Below are 18,725 nucleotides of genomic sequence, written 5' to 3' on the forward strand. Positions count from 1 at the left end.
TGTGTGTGTGTGTGTGTGTGTGTGTGTGTGTGTGTGTGTGTGTGTGTGTGTGTGTGTGTGTGTGTGTGTGTGTGTGTGTGTGTGTGTGTGTGTGTGTGTGTGTGTGTGTGTGTGTGTGTGTGTGTGTGTGTGTGTGTGTGTGTGTGTGTGTGTGTGTGTGTGTGTGTGTGTGTGTGTGTGTGTGTGTGTGTGTGTGTGTGTGTGTGTGTGTGTGTGTGTGTGTGTGTGTGTGTGTGTGTGTGTGTGTGTGTGTGTGTGTGTGTGTGTGTGTGTGTGTGTGTGTGTGTGTGTGTGTGTGTGTGTGTGTGTGTGTGTGTGTGTGTGTGTGTGTGTGTGTGTGTGTGTGTGTGTGTGTGTGTGTGTGTGTGTGTGTGTGTGTGTGTGTGTGTGTGTGTGTGTGTGTGTGTGTGTGTGTGGTGTGTGTGTGTGCCTCGCCCTGCACTTCCGTGAAGCGGTCGCTCTGCATTCTTCTGCAGAACCCGAAACGCAACTACCATCGTAGCTTGATATCAGGATGCTCCAGCCACTGACAGACTGTCTGTGAGTGTGACTCTCACACGATCCTTGGTAGATTCACATGCACGCTAGGTGTGCAAATCGCATATATAATAATATTCGCGGGATCCGCGTTAGCATCACTTGAGTGTTCAGAAACACACAAGATAGCCTTCGCTTCCGCAGGCCACCACTATGCCTTTACACCTTAGGGCCCGGTCACACATGCACTGGGATTCGCTTCGGCGACGAGGTTCGGCGGCAGCGAGCCTGGTGTCGCTCCAGCGAAACCACGTGTGTGTGGTCACACATACAAACAGGGCACAACTCCTACTTTGGCGGAAAATGAGACTGTGGTGCATACGGTACGGAGAATAGACGAGGTCAATGACTATCTTGCACGCATTTTTGTTCCATGGACATCATACGCATACAAATTTCTCGTAGCAAGTCCATATACAGCAGAAAAAAAAAATATATATATATATATATATATATAAAGAGAAATGGAGTGAGAAGAAACAACACCTATGAAAATGATAATCCTAGCACTAAGGTAATAACAGGAAAAACTGCGAAAGCACTTAACGAACTTATAAGGACTACTAGTATACTGTGACACAAGATATGACACCATGGCCAACCAGAGCCAAACAGACAGAACAAGTTGCTACTAAAACAATTTCAAACGAATAATGCTGTCCTTCTGGACACACAATTGTTTTAGTAGCAACTTGTTCTGTCTGTTTGGCTCTGGTTGGCCATGGTGTCATATCTTGTGTCACAGTATACTAGTAGTCCTTATAAGTTCGTTAAGTGCTTTCGCAGTTTTTCCTGTTATTACCTTAGTGCTAGGATTATCATTTTCATATATATATATATATATATATATATATATAATATATATATACAGCAGACCGTGGTGTTTTCCGCTGAAGCGAATCCGCAGAAGCGACAGTCTCGCTTCGAAAATTTTGGCGGAAGCGGATTGGAGTTTCCGCTGAAGCGGAAGTTCCGCTTTTCGCCGTTGCCATGCCATTTTTCGCTCCTGCGACCTCGCTTCAGCGTATACGCTACTTTCGAGTGCATGTGTGACCGGGCCCTTAGTGGCGAATGCAGACCTCACAAGTGAGTCAGGGGAGAGGAGGTGAGTCTCTCAACCAATCGGGCGTGTAACGGCCCATAACCCTGTAAACTGCATCCTTGTTATCCTCACTCGAGCTGTGAGTACCCAGTTGACCGTGGGTTTCGGCGCAGTTCAACACGCGTAAAAAGTCTTTTTTTTTACACGCTCCCTGCTGCCAGCGCGGGTCTCGAACTCGGGACCTTATGATTCGCAGGCAGGCCTGCAAACCAATCGGCCATATGCGTTGGTACCGCATAGCACCCAGTTACTGCACCTTGCACACTGCTCGAGCTCTGGCAGTCCAACAGACAAAGCCAAAGGCAAAGGACAGAAAGTAAACCCATCATGGCATGTCGAAAGATAGGTTCAGGGCACCTGAGTGCGGTGAGCTGAACTAATAGTATCAAAAATTTGATAATAATAATAATAATAATAATAACAAGACTATTGGGGGGGGGGGGGGAGTTATAATAATTATACTCTTGGTAGTAATAGTACTTATGCCGCAACCCAACCACAGCTCCTCAGCATCAGTCTATGTCACGTGACGTGGCTGCATTTGCTTGAACATATCGAGTAGACCGCTACGATTATGCCGTGTGCCCTCACCAGTGCACGCCTTGGAAGGCTTGGCCCATGTAGATTACTCCCAACCCGGGATCATCGACTGACCCCCGTCTCTCCACTTCCGCTTCCTCACTCGCCGCATGCAGCTATCTATTCTAGCAGTAGCCAGGTAGCAGGCTAAGAAGATGATCACTCCAGCTCCAGGTTCATCTCGTCGCAAAGCGAACACTCAACAGTTGCTTCTCTGTTGCCGCTACCGTGCACTGACTGCTGTGACTGTTCTTGTAAGCAAGTGGTAGTCGACAGCACAGTAGATCTACTGTTGATCGATAGCACATTGCTGAAACGCTACTGTCTAGTAGTACTGAGCGTGCAAGTGACTCCAAGGCTTGTGTTCTAGTGTTGAGTGATAGAAGACGTCGAAAGCACGCGCGGATTATCACGGACAGCTACAGTACAGCTAGAGTCGCCTGCAGGATAAAACGGTAGAAACGCGCAGCATCTGCATAAGCAAGCTGAGAATGTCCGCCTCCCGCCGCTGTCCCGTGTGTCAGGACGCAGTGTACTTCGCCGAGGAGGTGACTCAGGCAAGCACGAGCTGGCATCGCAAATGCTTCCGATGCCAAACCTGCTCGACCAACCTGGACTCTAGCAACTTTGCTGAGCACAAGTCGGAGGAGGGCACTGAGCTGTACTGTCGCAGCTGCCATGCCAAGGCCTATGGCACTGGAGGCTACGGATACGGACAGGGGGCGGGCGTGCTGCAGGCGGGCCAGGGGACTGCAGGTGAGAGCAGAGCCTCAGACTCTGTGCCTTGAACATAACGATTGTGCGTAGCGCGCGGGTGTACGTGTGTGCATGTGCGAGCCCTCTCCTGCATGTGTGCGTGTGCATGTGCGACCTCTCCTGCACGCTGGGTACTATGAATATAGTATGATGTGGGGCAATGGGGCATAACACCCAAAAAGAGGTGTGCGAGTATGTGTGTGTGGGGGGGGGGGACTCACGCACCCATGCGGTACAATCATGTACATTGACATTCATTGTACCAAGAGTATAATCCCCCAAGAGTGTGCAACTCCTGATATCCTTTCTATGGGGTACGCCGACGGCGAAAACTCACATCACGTGGTGCAGTGTCGCAGTTGTACGTTTCTAGCCCGTTTTTAGCGAGCTGCGGAGTAATGAAAAAAGCACTCTGACCGAAACTCACTGCGGGTATTCAAATCCCCAGCATGATCTTGACAGGTTTTTGGATTGTGCGCACGCTATCCTTCGCACGAATGTATCTGAGACACGTGATGTGAGTTTTCGCTGTCGGAGACCCCATAATGCAGAGTTGCACACTCTTGGGAGGTTATAATACTGCAAACTGCCTGATATTCACGACGGATTAATGTTCGCTATTTTCGCGAAAAGAGCGTAACGCGAATATCAACCATCGTGAAATCAAAATTCAACAGTGGCTGTATATAGGTGGCCACAGTGCTTCGCGAAATTTTGCCATCGCAAACTCGCTGGTTCTAAGAAATCGAGAAAATTTAGTGACGCGAATATCAGGCGGTATCCTCTTAATTGTACATGATTTTTGTATCAACTTGACAAAGACTACAGTCTACTACTAGACTACAGCTAGTGAGTTGTCAAAATACTACAGCCTACTACTACAGCCTACTACTACAGCCTACTACTACAGCCTACTACTACAGCCTACTACTACAGCCTACTACTCCAGCCTACTACCAAGAGTACATACTCTTGCTACTACTACAGCCTACTACTACTACAGCCTACTACTACTACAGCCTACTACTACAGCCTACTACTGCAGCCTACTACTGCAGTCGTGGCCAAAGAAATCCGACCCGTGAGGCGAAAGCAGCGCCAACACAGCAATGCTCATGCGGCCCTCGGATGGATTTTAGGACCGTGCATAATGTTATTCAAACAGAAACGCGGCGCTACTTCATTTTTGACTCCCGGATCGGTTTTCTTTGGCCATGCCGGACTGCAGTATGAACAGGAAAATACTTTTTTTAGCATGAGAAAAGCCTCTTGTATGGGCAAAACTCAAAAAACAATGTTGCACAATCATGTACACATGGATATCACACTAAAAATATGTTTTATAAAAGAGCGAACAGCGACGGTCGTACTGTAAAGAAAAAGTGCCTGATACCAAGAGTACATAATGTACTCTTGCTGATACTCGTGCCGCCACTTGGCATCACTAATACACACTTGCATGCTACCTGCAGCCAGCACCGGTGGCAGGAACCAACCAGTACAGGCGCCCAGCCCTGCAGGGCCAGTTCGGTGACCGGGCATATTATCATTCTGTACTGTCATGCTGCGAAGGCAACCTGGGAAAAAAATACGAAACAGCATAGCTGCTGGGCAAATTCACGCTGTTCCCGCTGCTGTTGCTGATGAAAATGAAGACGTAGCCTCCACATTCTGTTTCAGTGGCAGTGATGCTACGGCTACTAATGATGGAGGCAGTGGAGTCAACGACGGGTGTCTGAATGCTGCTCTACTGTCCCGATCCACTTTCCAAACCCCATACCCAGTCAGAAGGGGTGTGTGAGAAGGAGAAAGAGAGAGAGAGAGAGAGAGAGAGAGAGAGTGTGTGTGTGTGTGTTCATGCATGTGTCAGCAGTGATCCAGCAGTAGTAATAGTATCATAGATACAAGTAGCTGTGTGACACGAGGACCAGCAGAGCACCACGCACAACACACACGTAACACGCAGGGGCAGCGGCATCATGATACATCACTAGTCGCACACACTGGTACTCCTTGGCAGGCCTAAACGAGCAGAAAAGACGCAAACACAAAACACAAATTTGAAGCCACCACACCTGACAGGAGCCATATGCAATAGTACCACATATTTGAAGACGGCAGCGAGAGGCAGACGACCCGGGAACTTGCTCTGACCACTACAATACTTTGTGTATGACCAGTGTGGCAACAGTCAACTGTGTAGACAAGAATGACTGATACACACAGTAGTCACCAGACGGAACAAAACAAAAACTGTACATGCAGAATAACGGACTCTGCCGTAGTCGCTTTGCACAAGTAAGTAAAGAGGAAGAAGCCCCCCCCCCCCAAGCACACACACCATGTACACACACACGTACACACACACACACACGTACACACACACACGTACACACACACACATGTACACACACACACACACACTACGATGCGTATGCAAAAAAAGGCCACTCACACTCAACTGGTAAAGACAGCACCAGCAAACTCACCGTGTCCTGGCATCCGGTCGAAGGCTAGTCGTCAGGGCTGCCGCAGTCGGAACCCAGCATACAATGTCAGATACTGGGTGTGCGTTGTATCATCACACACCGATCACCAATTCCACCAACGTGGAGTGCTGTGCCATCACTTCGAATAGCTTTAACACGGGCGAGTAGTAGCATAGCACTGATATACTCCATCGATCATATCACAGACTGAGAGAGAGAGAGAGAGTGAGAGAGAGAGAGAGAGAGAGAGAGAGAGAGAGAGAGAGAGAGAGAGAGAGAGAGAGAGAGAGAGAGAGAGAGAGACAGAGAGACAGAGAGAGAGAGAGAGAGAGAGAGAGAGAGAGAGAGAGAGAGAGAGAGAGAGAGAGAGAGAGAGAGAGAGAGAGAGAGAGAGAGAGAGAGAAGAGAGAGAGAGAGAGAGAGAGAGAGAGAGAGAGAGAGAGAGAGAGAGAGAGAGAGAGAGAGAGAGAGAGAGAGAGAGAGAGAAGAGAGAGAGAGCACAGAGAGACAGAGAGACAGAGACTGTGAGAGAGTCACTGATCGCAGGAATTCCAAGTTCGGTGCGCAACACGGCACGTGTTTCAGTAGATAACTGGGTAGTTTAGCTCACCCATCACTTGGGTAGCTCGGCAGGCCTCGTGACTAGCAGTGCTCATGGCAACGGGGATGGAGATGGTTACGCCGGCAGCAAGGATTGTTGCAGCGCAGAATGCATTACGGAAAAGCAGAAATCCAGCCGACCAGTGTCCATGACGATGATATACTGACAGCTGCCTTGGCAACCTGGTAGAGGCAACACGAGAGTAGAAAACTGTAGAGAACTGTTATTCTACCGGAGCTTCGGTTTTGCTGTTTTCAGTAGAGAGTTGGGTAGTTTAGCTCAGAAATTCGGCTGACCAGTCTCTAAGCATGATAATTATACTGACAGCTGCAATAGCAACCCGGAGTTTCAGCGATGATGCAAATCGGAAGAACTCTAATAAGGCAGCAGTGTGGTGGCATGTCCTGCAATGGGAAAACCAGTTTGGCAAGATCACCGTGTGTCCCGCTTCAACCATGGCAAGATCAGCGCTTGTTCCTCTTCAACCATGGCCGATTTCGGTGTATCTGTGGCAAGATCAGCGCTTGGCCCGCTTCAACAATGGCTGATCATGGCTATGCGGCAAGATCAGCGCTTGTTCCGTTTCAACCATGGCTGGTCACGGTGTATCTGATTACGCAGTGGCTGCACGGCTCGACGCGGTGGCTGCAGGGTATCCGTGACTCCGTACCTCTTCCGCCGTTTCCTGCGCGAGTCATCATCCTCGCCCTCGTGTAAACCCTCCGTACTGTGCTCGCAGCCCGTATTATACTGGTTGTCAATTGACTGCCCATCAGTGTCATGTGACCTGCGTCGCTTCACACCCGGCAATGCATCAACGCTATCGTACAAACCCCTTGAGGGCGGCTTAAATATGGCTGCCTCGCCGCTGGGCACAAACCCTGCGATGTTGGGCAGTGGGAGGGGTGAGTGCGTCTCGGCTTTTGTCGGCTCGTGCGAACCGGCGGCATTGACGTGTACAGTAACAGTTGTATCCCCGCCAGCTGGACTGTCGTCATCCTGGTCATCGCTCTCAGAACTTGACGACGCCCCGGAGCATTCCAGCAACGATTTGCTGCTGCTGCTGGTTGCTGTGGCACTCACGATAGAACTAGGTTCTTGCTTTGGTATTGGACTGCTAGAAGTACTATCCTCGTCAGAGTCCGAGCCGTAATCAGCGACAAGATCCATTTTCGAACACAACAGGGATGAGAAATCGTACAGTGACACTACGGTGCGCGCGTGCAGATAACAATTTCAGGGATGATGCAATTGCTAGACTTCAGGTCGCTTGCATGCAGGGAACAAGACGAAGATGCGTGCTTCCTAATCCTACCTTTATCCACCGTCTTCTGGTCTTTCCCTGTTTGTATTTCTGATGACATTCCCCAAACTGGCAAAGCAACGACTCCCTGATCAAATCAAACAACATAACAAGGAAATCTGTTTTTTGCATTCTTCTCTCGCGTCTGACGCCATTTCCTGGTACCATAGTAACATGAAGCCAACCGGGAGTTGCATCAGAGCGCGATGGCGAGTTGAAGCCAGCTAGCTTCGAAAAAAGAAAGCCGATTCGAACTGAAGTAAAAAAGAAAAGAAAAAGTGCACCAACTTCTTTGAACACATGTACTCGTCAGTTTGACCAAGGCCTGCTCTTACAGACTGGAGGACTGGAGGAAGGATACCTTCTTGATGTTTTGTAGCTACAAGACACTACCTCCTTCAAGTTTTGTTGACGACTATTTTCCGAACTGACTTTCATTGGACTCCACTACGTATTTATGTACAAAAATTAAATTTATAGGAAAGGTGTGCAAGATCATTCATTCTCCAAACCACAATCACTGTAGAAGTTTATGTAGTGCGGGTGAGCGGCGGAGACAACTGGTACCTTGTTCATCTCGTCCGTCCCTTGCTTTCATCCCGTCTCTCTTTGTGTAGGGTTCGCCGGTAGCTGCCGAACTCGTTCTACTGTGTACCAACTGCTGGCTTCTTGTGTTCCGTCTGTCGACCATACCTGTACAATGACTTCCAGCGTGTATCAGTACGAATTCCTGTGCAGCTGCAGTCGTCGTCTTGTATCGTATGCTATCTTGTTGGTGGCGATCTGCTCGCAAATGGCGGACAGCTCGATGGCGGTATCAGTCGGCAAGCATGACGGTGAATTTCTGGAGATCCACTCCGGAGAGACTCTGCACAACTTGCAGCTGGGTCACGGGAAATCCTTGGCGCTTCGACTGGTTGGCTTAGACAAGCAGCGTTCATACACGATCCGGATCTCCTACCCGGCTACGACGCCCACGGAGTTTGTGGTGGATGTGTTTGCTGGACTCCAGCTGCACCAGACCGTTGTGAGGCCGCAGCGTGCCCTGATGAATGTGGAGCAGATGCGCTTCTCTCCCGACTCGCTGCCCAGGAACGGCGAGGGGAATGGCGTCTACGCGCGCGTGACTGCGTGGCGTACTGGCGTGGCGCGGGACCCGGAACTACTCGCGCAACCAGTCGCGTTCAATCTGGTTCTGGAGAAGCTCTACATGGGCCAGCCATTACACGTGTGGGCCTTTGTTGCGTTTGCCCTGTGTGGCATTCTGTTGATAACGCTCAGTGTTCCTACTGTTCACGTCATGATACGCTACGCTGTCGATACCTTCCACCCACTGCCGGTGGTGCTCAAACTACGGACCCAGTAGCGACAGTCTAGCCATGTATGTATGTATGTATGCTGGCACTGTGTGTGTGTGTGTGTTCTCTCTCTCTCTCTCTCTCTCTCTCTCTCTCTCTCTCTCTCTCTCTCTCTCTCTCTCTCTCTCTCTGTTGGGGGGGGGGGGGGGGTACTTATGTCAATGTGGACGACCATCGGTTGAGGCAGATGTTCTCTTGCGGGGGGGGGGGGGGGGGGGGGGGGGAATTCACATCGTACTGCATCGATACATGTTGCAGCCGTAGATTGTGCAATTTAAACCATGTTCGTACACTGCGTCTTGGCAGTCGCGGATTTTTGTTGGTTGTTGACATGAGATTTCCACGAAATCTGTGTCAAAACCGGCCAACGACTACACATATGTATACATGGTTTTTGCAGATAATAAAATAGAAGAAGTCACATGGTTAAGATGATGATAAGTGGTTAAATTTAAATGTCCGTTGATATGAGCGGTCTTGAAGTACAAGCAATATGCTCTTGTGGCGGTAAATCCTATGTTTTCTTGTGGCCGGTGGCTAATCATTCATCCTTATATGTGTACATGTTTATTTTAGACTGGCGGACTTGTTAATCATTCACCACAGAGCTGTTGAATCTCCTGTGCATTGTCAACTTTCATTAATGCTTGTAAGTTATAATTATGTGTGTGTGTGTGCGTGTGTGTGTGTGTGCGTGTGTGTGATGGCGGCAGGCACTCGAGCACAGAAGGCACAGTCTAAGCAGAATGCACTTGGCAACAGGTTTGGATCGACAGCCACCAAATGCCCACGCTGTGACCTGAGCGTCTATCATGCTGAGAGAATAGTTGTCACAGGAAGGGTGAGTCTCCAGTGTTGATAGAGAAATCTACTGTCTCCCATCCCATCACAACCACTTCCGTGGCTCTTGTTGGTTACATCTAATGTGAAGACTGCTCAGCATCGACCCGTATGCTTGCCCGTTCGGTGTCTTATCATAGTTAACAATTATGGTCTTTGAGCTGTCAGCCTCTCGTGCCTACATGTACTGTTGCCTGTAGATGTTGGGGTGTATCTGCTTCTGTAATGTTGCTGGTCCCTGCATTGTGATGTACTGAGTCTCTCTCTCTCTCTCTCTCTCTCTCTCTCTCTCTCTCTCTCTCTCTCTCTCTTTCTTCTCCCTCTCCCTCTCCCTCTCTCTCCCTCTCTCTCTCTCTTCTCTCACTCTCTCTCTCACTCTCTCTCTCTCTCTCTCTCTCTCTCTCTCTCTCTCTCTCTCTCTCTGCACCATGTATCGGTGCAGGACTACCACCGTGCTTGTTTCCGCTGTAAGACATGTAAGCGTAACCTCGAGTCGGGCAGCCACGCTGAACACGAGGAGGAAGTCTATTGCAAAGGTATGAGACTGTGCATGCTAATATCCTACTGTAGTTTGAACACACGGCTGAGCAACGCACGGTATTGTGTTGCTGAAATGTGCACAATCTCCTTTGTTTCACTAATGGACAGTGGTTCAAACTGAAATCCGACCCCTGGATTTTATACGCACGAGTGCTGTGGAGCTAAAACAAACCCTAGCAAGTAGTGTGCTAGCAAAGCGTGAAGATCACTTTTCTGGCATTTAATTTGTGGTTCTGCGTATGGCTATGTACTACCGCACTGACCCTGCTTTGAGGCTGGTGTGGTAGGGTGCCATGTTGGTGCAGTGCGAGCACACCACTCCCGGGGTCGGATTTCAGTTGCCATCACTGTAGTAGAGCGCATTGCTTGTTCTTACCTCCACTGTTACTCCACTGTGGGTGTATGGTGTCTGTAAATTTAGGTCTATCATAACTCTCTTTGTCTGTCTGTCTCTCTCTCTCTCTCTCTCTCTCTCTCTCTCTCTCTCTCTCTCTCTCTCCACCTGTATTCCGTTCCAGGTTGCCATGCTAAGGAGTTTGGCCCAAAAGGTTGCGGCTTCGGTATTGGTGCGGGTGCTTTACGCACATCCTAGACAAGCATGCAGACGGACGCCAGGCACGCTGCAGCGAATTGTATTACATCTGCTCACCAGCTTCCATGCCTGCCTGCATGCACTGCTGTATCAGTGTCTGGCCCCGCTGTGCACGGCACTTCACGGCACTGTCTGCGAGCGGTGTTTGTGACTGCTGCATTCTATGCCACGTCTGCATGGAACTTTTAAAGTGGTCACGACAACACACAGCTTCATGTCTGCAGAGCCTGTGTATTTTTTATCAGATTGCACGTACCTACAGGAAAAGTATGTATTTGACAGAACGATGTTCACCGCTACTTTCCACCTGAATTCATCTTGTGTACTACTTGCACATAATAGAATGTACCTGCTATCTGTGTGAGAACATTTCGCTCAAGAGATACCTCAAAAGTTAGAATGCACGATATCTTTGATGGCACAAGATAGTGTATTTGAGAAGAAGTAGCGATGACCCGGCCATTGTGTGGTGGTGTGGTGTATGAGATAGTGTATGTTTATGATCGGGGTGTCAATGGGTAATAGGGCATGTGTGCTACCCGACATTAGAGCGGGTAAGTATTCAGGTAGCAGTTTGCTCCTGAGAACTCGATCGGCTAGTTAGAGTATGGTGTTTTCGCGACGATGCATGTAAAAAAAAAACAAGCACGGCTTTGTGCTTACTGTACACTTTCTATGTAGCGCAAGTGCACGCTCACTGCACAAATAAATAAAATTGAAAACTATGTCCAAAAATACCCGATAGTGTCCGGTACCCATGCTGTTCCACACTATACACGTACAATAGCAAGTTACGTGTACCGTACTCGTATACTGTTTGCATAGTAGTTTGAAGCAAGGAGTACTAAAACAACTTTGGTACTGCCCGGTCCGAAGGGAATACAGTAAACCTGCCCAGATCCGTGCAGGTTGGGACCGACCACTGCCCGTAACTAGGAATAAATGCCGAATTGCCCGTAGCTCACAACTTACATACCGTAAAGTCTTGTATAAAAGCCGCGGCTTCTATGACTTTCTTGTATGTCAACACTAAAACCAGGCTTGTGTGTGATTTGATGGGCCCAAAATTGCGGCTTCTGTTCAAGGGCGGCTTCTATTCAAGTGCGGCATTTATACAAGACTTTACGTTATTTACTGCATGCAAGAGAAGAGTAAATTATTATTAATAAAATAAATAAACTTCATACCAATCAATATGATTGTTTTGGGGCCGTTTTTCGTTGAAAGCCATTTTTATGACTCTAGATAGGTCAGAAAGGTGCCCGGATTACGGACGTCCGGATCTGGGGAGTTTTGCTGCAAATACAGTTATGGCTACTGGAGTTATGGATACAGGGTGTCCTGAATCAGATGCAGTGTTGCATGGTTTCTGGTCACATGCAGCATCTCTGGCAAGCTGAGCCATATCAAGAGTAGATCTACGTGTGACCACCCAATCTCCATTTTCTCCAGTGCTGTACATAATCATTATAAATTCCACGAAACACCTGTGACCAGGGAGTCGTCAATAGCATTGTATTAATTTTGACGACTCCCTGCCTGTGATGCATAAAATGCGTTGACAACCCATACAACAATTGGAAAATAATAATAACTCCTGGGAGGAGCATTGAATCATGAGAATTACTGACATCAACTTGAAATTCTGCCGGGACAGCAGTCACACTCCCGGGGTTATACTCTTGAGCATATTAGTGCTGAGTCGGGTAGCGTTTTCTTCGGGTATCGGGGTCGGGTAGGTTTCCACGGGTACCCGATCGGGTAAAGTTTCCATGGCAATACCACACTGCACCCCTTCCCTTACACACTGGGTGGACATGCGGGGTATCACATGAATTTGTACACATGCACTGCACATGATGTCGTCTGCGACTTCAGGTTTTCGGGTACTATTCTGTACCCGACTACCCGAGGTCCCCACAGGGAAGCACGGGTACCCGACTACCCGTGCACACCCTAGAGCATATACAGCAGAACCAAGAGTACATAACCCCCAGGGGTTATGTACTCTTGGTAGAACACATGCTGATTATCCGAACGTCAACTACTGTATCCGAAATCACTGTTTGCACTGAATGGAGGGACGAAAATGAGCTTTTAGGACTTTTTACTGATTTCCTCACCCTGTGCACTATTGAAAATGGTGAATATGGTGCAAAGGGTGTATGGCGTGGCAACAGGTTGGCGTCAGATTATATGATTGTCCCAATGGTGTCATGTGAAGGAGCTGGACTGTGTCTAATTCCTGTGGTACTGCCAAAGAGAATGAAAACACGAGGGAATGTGAATGGTTTAGATGGACGTGTACCTGCTCCCTTATCAGACCATACTCATCATCCCAACACCCTGGAGACAACCCCGCGTCCAGAGGGGTGCAGACAATCGGCACTCTACTGTATACAGCAAAGGAAGAAGCTCACGAGTATGCAGGTGATAGGAGAGGTCGTGTGAGTGCATGCGTGCTCGTGGGTTCTTACTCAAGGTTCATGCAATCATCTCCAATAGTGGCAATACCAGTCACTACATCCATGCAAGAGCCCAAACACACAAGAGTATTCAACTGTGCTTATCCACCAGTGCATGCGTGCTGCCTTCATTACATAACCTGCTTGCATAAAGCCCTGCACTCTACACCCGCAATCTTTCATACCAGCACGTCCGGTTTCACTTGATTCGTTCGAGTACCTAACCAATCTCCAAGGTTTGGCCGCATAAACTCTAGTTCTGCCCTGGCAGACAAAAAAAGTACGTTAAAACGCACTTGATGAGGCTGATGTCAGCCAGTCATGCAGATATGCGAACATGCCACCCTGGCCTAGGTCTTATTCCATATACACAGGTCTCCAGCACGAAACATACACGCACTCTCACACCCATACCCCCCCCCCCCCCACACACACACACCAACACACGCACCCCCCCCCCCCAAAAAAGCCAAATTTCCAGACCTTACTAGTACACATCCATCATCGTCAGCACATACTGTTGAAATTCTATCTTATCAGCTCATAGTGTTGGGGTTGTAATGACTAGGGTTTCATGCGCTTGCTTTCCAGCCGGGTTCAGTGTAGTCAGACTTCTCGCCTTCGTAAGCAAGGTTGAGCTCATTCTCCTTGCGGAACTGGAGATCCTCCGACGATTCCGTACTCGAGTGCGGGACTGGCAGGTCGGCAAGCTCACGCTGAAAGTGATCGACAAGAGCTCGTTGACATGCCTACGTGAAGAGGGTGTTTCCAAGTGCAAGAACACACATATACACACACACACACACGCACGCATGGACATACGGACACCATGCACACACACAAACACGTACAGATATACACACACAGATACAGATAAGCACACAAACACAGACACAAAACATACACACACGCAAACACAGACACACACACACACACATGGACACAGAAACATACAGACACACACAGTTAGGCATAGTTCCCATAACAACTTGTACCTTTCCAGCTCTTCACTGTCTAGAGTGTGACGAAGAGGAAGGGAACAGTTACAATATTTTTTTCTCTGGAACTAAATTACAGGGTGATTAGGAGGGGTTGCAGCCGGGTTGCTGGTTGACAATGAGGGGGGGGGGGGGGGGGGCACACCCCATACACACCCTTATCTCAAGTCTACCATACACGCACACGCACACACACACACACACACACACACACACACACACACACACCTGACCTTTGACGCCCATCGCCGGAGGCGATGATAGCAAAGCTACGGCAGAAGCCATAGCAACTTGTGCTGGGATTACACCATTCAACAGCTTGCAAGGCTGAAGAATTGACCGTCACTATTCAGCCTGGTCTACACCATACAGCTATTTGGAGTGACATTTTCTGGCCAGTGAATCCCTATTTTTGGTCTTTTTTCATTTTTTTTCCCGCACACACATCACACCACATACTCCGGCATGCACTGGCTGTTGGTAACCACCCAGGAGAATGAAAGAAAAGTCAGGAAGAGTCTGAGAAAGAGAAGAAAGACGTGTGTGACCATAATCGTCGGGAATCGAACCCGCAATCTATCGATTGGAAATCGCTGCACATACCACTGCACCATATGGGCACACACACACACACACACACACACACACACACACTCACGCACGCACGCACACACACACACACACACACACACACACACACACACACAGTGACAAAAGCCAGTAAGCAATAACAGTTACGTACAATGTGATGTTGTTGATCTTGCGACACTGACATGGACGTCGGCACTATCAAACGGCAATACAGGGCAAACAAAAACATGAGTAGTTTGTAAAAACATGGTATGCTATCCGCAGTGACAGCAGCCTCAGTCCGTACATGTACCAGTGGGAATACGAGATGACCGGTGTGGGTCGGACGGTTCATCCACTCATGACCTCATCCACTCATCACCGCATTCACTCCATGTTGAAACGAGGCCAGGAACGCCACCACCCTCAAGAATCGCAGGCACCACATTTAAGAATCAAGAAGACTGAAAATCACATTCGCTGCATCCATGTTTCCCTCATGCCAGGACACAAATTCCCAATTTTAAAACTATGGGTGGCAGTATGGCTGGAAAAATTCTACCACTTCCAAGCACTCTCTCTTCTGCGAATCAGCGGAATGCAGATAATAAGCTAATCATATCTGTCAATACTACGAGCTGTGCTGTCATCATGATTTTAACGCACAAATTCTAATGAAGTCCAAGAAGCGACAAGAAAATGTTCCGGCTAACCCTCATTGGTCGTGTTTCTTCTGGCCACGTGCAAAGTCGCTAGGAGTGGCGGTCAGCCGCCATGCAGTGGGATTGACCTTGCTCTAAAAAAGAGTACAAGGCAGCTCATGCCCAATGCACCCATACAAGGCAGCTCATGCCCAATGCTCCCACTATGTTGCTGGCCAGAATGGCGGACTCACCTTCAGCGAGTACCCGATCTCCGGAGACAATGTGAGTGAGGACGGTGTCCGACTGGCCACCGGTAACACTGTATACACACAGGCACACATGTGTGCCAGGGATGGAGGAAGGAAGGACACACACAAAGACGTGCATGCACGCACACACACACATACACGCATGCACATACACACACAGACACACACACACACGCAGACACACACAGACACAGACACGCAGACACACACACATTACGTTACCATCAAGGCGGAGGCAATGCTTGGAGTGCAATCATTCAAAATGGGTAATATGCTAAGAGTTGCAGGTGGCTTTGAGAACCTGCCGCCCATTGACATGTACACAATGCACACAATATTTGAATCAAAAGATCAGTTTTACAAGTATGCATACAGTCAACCAGTGGACAAACACCCTGGGTTTAACAAATCGCCAATAACGATGATGGCCGATAAGCGGATAAGCCAGGGGAGTCCATGGCATGTGAGAAAATCCATTGGAAAGAGCTGTGTAAAGATGTAGGTGCAATCTCTTAATTTGCTAAATCCTATATACAGGATTTTGGTCATATTTTTCAACTCAAAATGGGTGTGGCATGAGAATAGCAAAAGTATGTGACCAATTCTTCCTTGCTAGGTCTTAGTAGATACCGAGAGTTGAATAAGATAATTTTTTCAAACACTAACATCTCAGGCTCATCTCCTTGCCCAATATTACTAAGGCCTGTGCCCTATTTTACGATTCCTATATATAGGATTCGAGATTTTATTGGACCTTGTTTTATCCTTAAAACTGGTAGTTTCATGACGGCATGTGCGATATGTCGTCAAGAAACCACCCCGTGCCACACCTGCAATGTTCTTCTGCACATTCACTGCTTCAGTCCTTTCCATGACAGCAGCTGAACAATTATGCTCAAATTTCCAATTATTGCTGAAAATAGGTATTCATCAGAAATATTATCGCCCTATGAATCTAAAATGTAAACATTCATGCCTCAAACATATTTACAACTTCCATGAAAACTATTATGCCGTTATTATTGGTCGTGATGAACAATAACAACGGCATAAAAGGCACACATTTTCAAATCCTATATATAGGATTTTTGGCCAGCAAATTAAGAGATAGGCAGGTGCTAATAAAGAGCGCTGTCCCAAAGAGGGACGGGGATTCGTTCAGCACAAATGTAGTTTTCTCAAATACACATTTTCCTTTACGCTCTTCTGCCAGGGGGTATTTGGCCTCAGCAAGAAGTGAACCGGATAACAAGAGAGAGGGAGAGAGAGAGAGAGAGAGAGAGAGAGAGAGAGAGAGAGAGAGAGAGAGAGCAAGCGAGGACAGGAGAGCGACTTGGACATGCGAAGCAGGTAAACACAAAGCCGCTACAAGATAATCAGCGCAAACAGACTGCCGTGCAAACAAGCCTCACCGAAGCACGGGAGGCGGCAGTCCCTTGCGCTGCAACGCTTGCATCAAGCAGAGTTTGGGATGGTTGAGCTTGATGAGACGATGACACTCGCTGACGTCCAACTCCACCATGTTGTCCCGGACGCACTGGATACTGGCCTGTCTTCCCTGTCACGTCAAGTCACACAACACAAACATGGATAATCAAGCACGGGAAAGTCCCTGAGTACATGTAAGGGTGGCACAGCACACCACCAGTCCACCACACAAACACTGCAGAGCCAAACGTCCCCGTCCCCGGGCAAATGCCTGGAGTAGCACAAGCGATAATACTCAGAAAAAGGACACACTTCAGGCTCTTTAGTAAACTTTAGGAACATCTTGAAAGTTTCCTTTGTGTGAATAATATACCGGTACACAGCTTCCAAACATTCCGAAATCCAACCTTTGTAAACAAAAGCAAATAATTCACACTTAGGTTGTTAGGTAGGTCGTGAAAAACTCGTTAGTTTTATCTATTGGTTGTCTATTGTTCTCGCACCACACATCACGCTTGTTTGGTTTTCTCGCACTTGCACCTTTGTGTCATCATCTCTATGTGTATAGGTCACGCATTTTCGTTGTGTTGGTTTTAGCTATCTTCTTCTTTGCACTGTTTATCACCCCCTTACTGTACTTGATCCACTGTTCTTGTTCCTTTCTCTTTGCCTGTATTTCACCTGACGAGAAGGCTTGCAAGTATACTAGTACTTGTGAAACCGAAAACTTTCAAGATGTATCATGTTCCTAAAGAGCCTGAAGTGTGTCCTTTTTCTGAGAATTATCGCATTCTTGTCGCAGAGGAAACAGTAGCACAAGCATTGGAAAAATTGAACAGGGGAACCTTCCAACTGCAATCAGACAGACAGACATACAGACAGACAGACAGACAGACAGAGAGACATACCTTGGTGTCCACCAAGCATCCAACAACTGCCTGTACTGCAGTAGTGCGTGACACGTCTGTCAAGTTGCCGTCCTTCATGTACATTTTCAGAACAATCACGCACAAACGAGTCAAGCAGAATAACAAATACAGACAAACACACGGAAAAGCATGGCAAAAGGCTCGATCAAAGCGTCACATATTATCACATCACGAGCAGTAGAAAGACCCTAAATTAAGACCTGTGTCAACAGCAAGCATGTAATACATGTAAAAATAATATTTGATTGTTCAAGAACTGCGACCAACAGAACGAGCTGAGCCGATATTTCACAAAGGCTATATTATATTCAAAACAACTGGATACAAAGGAGGTGAAAAAGAATGAAGAAGTAAAAAAGTTCTGCTGATCGCAGTTCTTTTATTAAAAACTATTGTCGCCTCGCCGTTAATATAAATAAATGATTGGTTACTTTACATAAATACTTCGTACCTGAGTGCGAACATAGCTATCGATGTTCAGGTTGGGTAGGAGAGTGTGTACCTTCTCTGGATGCATGAGAATGTAGCACAGCTCCCTGTGCAACACACACGCAAGCACGCACCCCCCCCCCACACACACATGCACACACACATGCACACACACGCGCGTGCACAGGGAAAACGCAACACAGGGTAATATTAGCAACGCCCAATATCGCATTATGACGGACAAGGTCATCTGCACACCAAAACTTACTTTAGCAATGCTACTTTCGCCCATAGTC

At 47.9% G+C, this 18,725-nt stretch overlaps 2 protein-coding genes across 2 annotated transcripts; one reads left to right on the forward strand and one right to left on the reverse strand.

Annotated features, from left to right (window-relative positions):
• Positions 1-2,392: 2,392 nt before the first annotated feature.
• LOC135828803 (cysteine and glycine-rich protein 1-like) lies at positions 2,393-11,009 on the forward strand. Its single transcript, XM_065341235.1, has 4 exons — positions 2,393-2,974; positions 9,439-9,566; positions 10,008-10,101; positions 10,624-11,009. Exons 1-4 carry the CDS (start codon positions 2,710-2,712, stop codon positions 10,695-10,697), a joined length of 561 nt encoding a protein of 186 aa, XP_065197307.1. The 5' UTR covers positions 2,393-2,709; the 3' UTR covers positions 10,698-11,009.
• Positions 11,010-13,711: 2,702 nt separating this feature from the next.
• Positions 13,712-18,530, reverse strand: LOC135828802 (uncharacterized). The gene is made up of 6 exons (XM_065341234.1): positions 18,452-18,530; positions 17,980-18,051; positions 17,056-17,201; positions 15,626-15,693; positions 14,903-14,946; positions 13,712-13,911 (listed from the first exon to the last, which is right to left on the reverse strand). The coding sequence occupies exons 1-6, from the start codon at positions 18,515-18,517 to the stop codon at positions 13,735-13,737; spliced, it is 573 nt and encodes a 190-aa protein (XP_065197306.1). The 5' UTR covers positions 18,518-18,530; the 3' UTR covers positions 13,712-13,734.
• Positions 18,531-18,725: the final 195 nt, after the last annotated feature.

Source organism: Sycon ciliatum, chromosome 12, assembly GCF_964019385.1.
Source record: "Sycon ciliatum chromosome 12, ocSycCili1.1, whole genome shotgun sequence".
In the NCBI taxonomy this organism is placed as follows: domain Eukaryota; kingdom Metazoa; phylum Porifera; class Calcarea; order Leucosolenida; family Sycettidae; genus Sycon; species Sycon ciliatum.

What these genes read in the sequence shown, in the direction of transcription:
- LOC135828803 (XM_065341235.1), top strand. Translation starts at nt 2,710, where the DNA reads ATGTCCGCCTCCCGCCGCTGTCCCGTGTGTCAGGACGCAGTGTACTTC. An exon ending in GGCGGGCCAGGGGACTGCAG is followed by an intron (nt 2,975 to 9,438) that starts GTGAGAGCAGAG and finishes TGATGGCGGCAG; the next exon opens with GCACTCGAGCACAGAAGGCA. An exon ending in GGAGGAAGTCTATTGCAAAG is followed by an intron (nt 10,102 to 10,623) that starts GTATGAGACTGT and finishes ATTCCGTTCCAG; the next exon opens with GTTGCCATGCTAAGGAGTTT.
- LOC135828802 (XM_065341234.1), bottom strand. Translation starts at nt 18,517, where the DNA reads ATGCATCCAGAGAAGGTACACACTCTCCTACCCAACCTGAACATCGAT. An exon ending in ATAGCTATGTTCGCACTCAG is followed by an intron (nt 18,052 to 18,451) that starts GTACGAAGTATT and finishes ATGTACATGAAG; the next exon opens with GACGGCAACTTGACAGACGT. An exon ending in GATGCTTGGTGGACACCAAG is followed by an intron (nt 17,202 to 17,979) that starts GTATGTCTCTCT and finishes TTGACGTGACAG; the next exon opens with GGAAGACAGGCCAGTATCCA.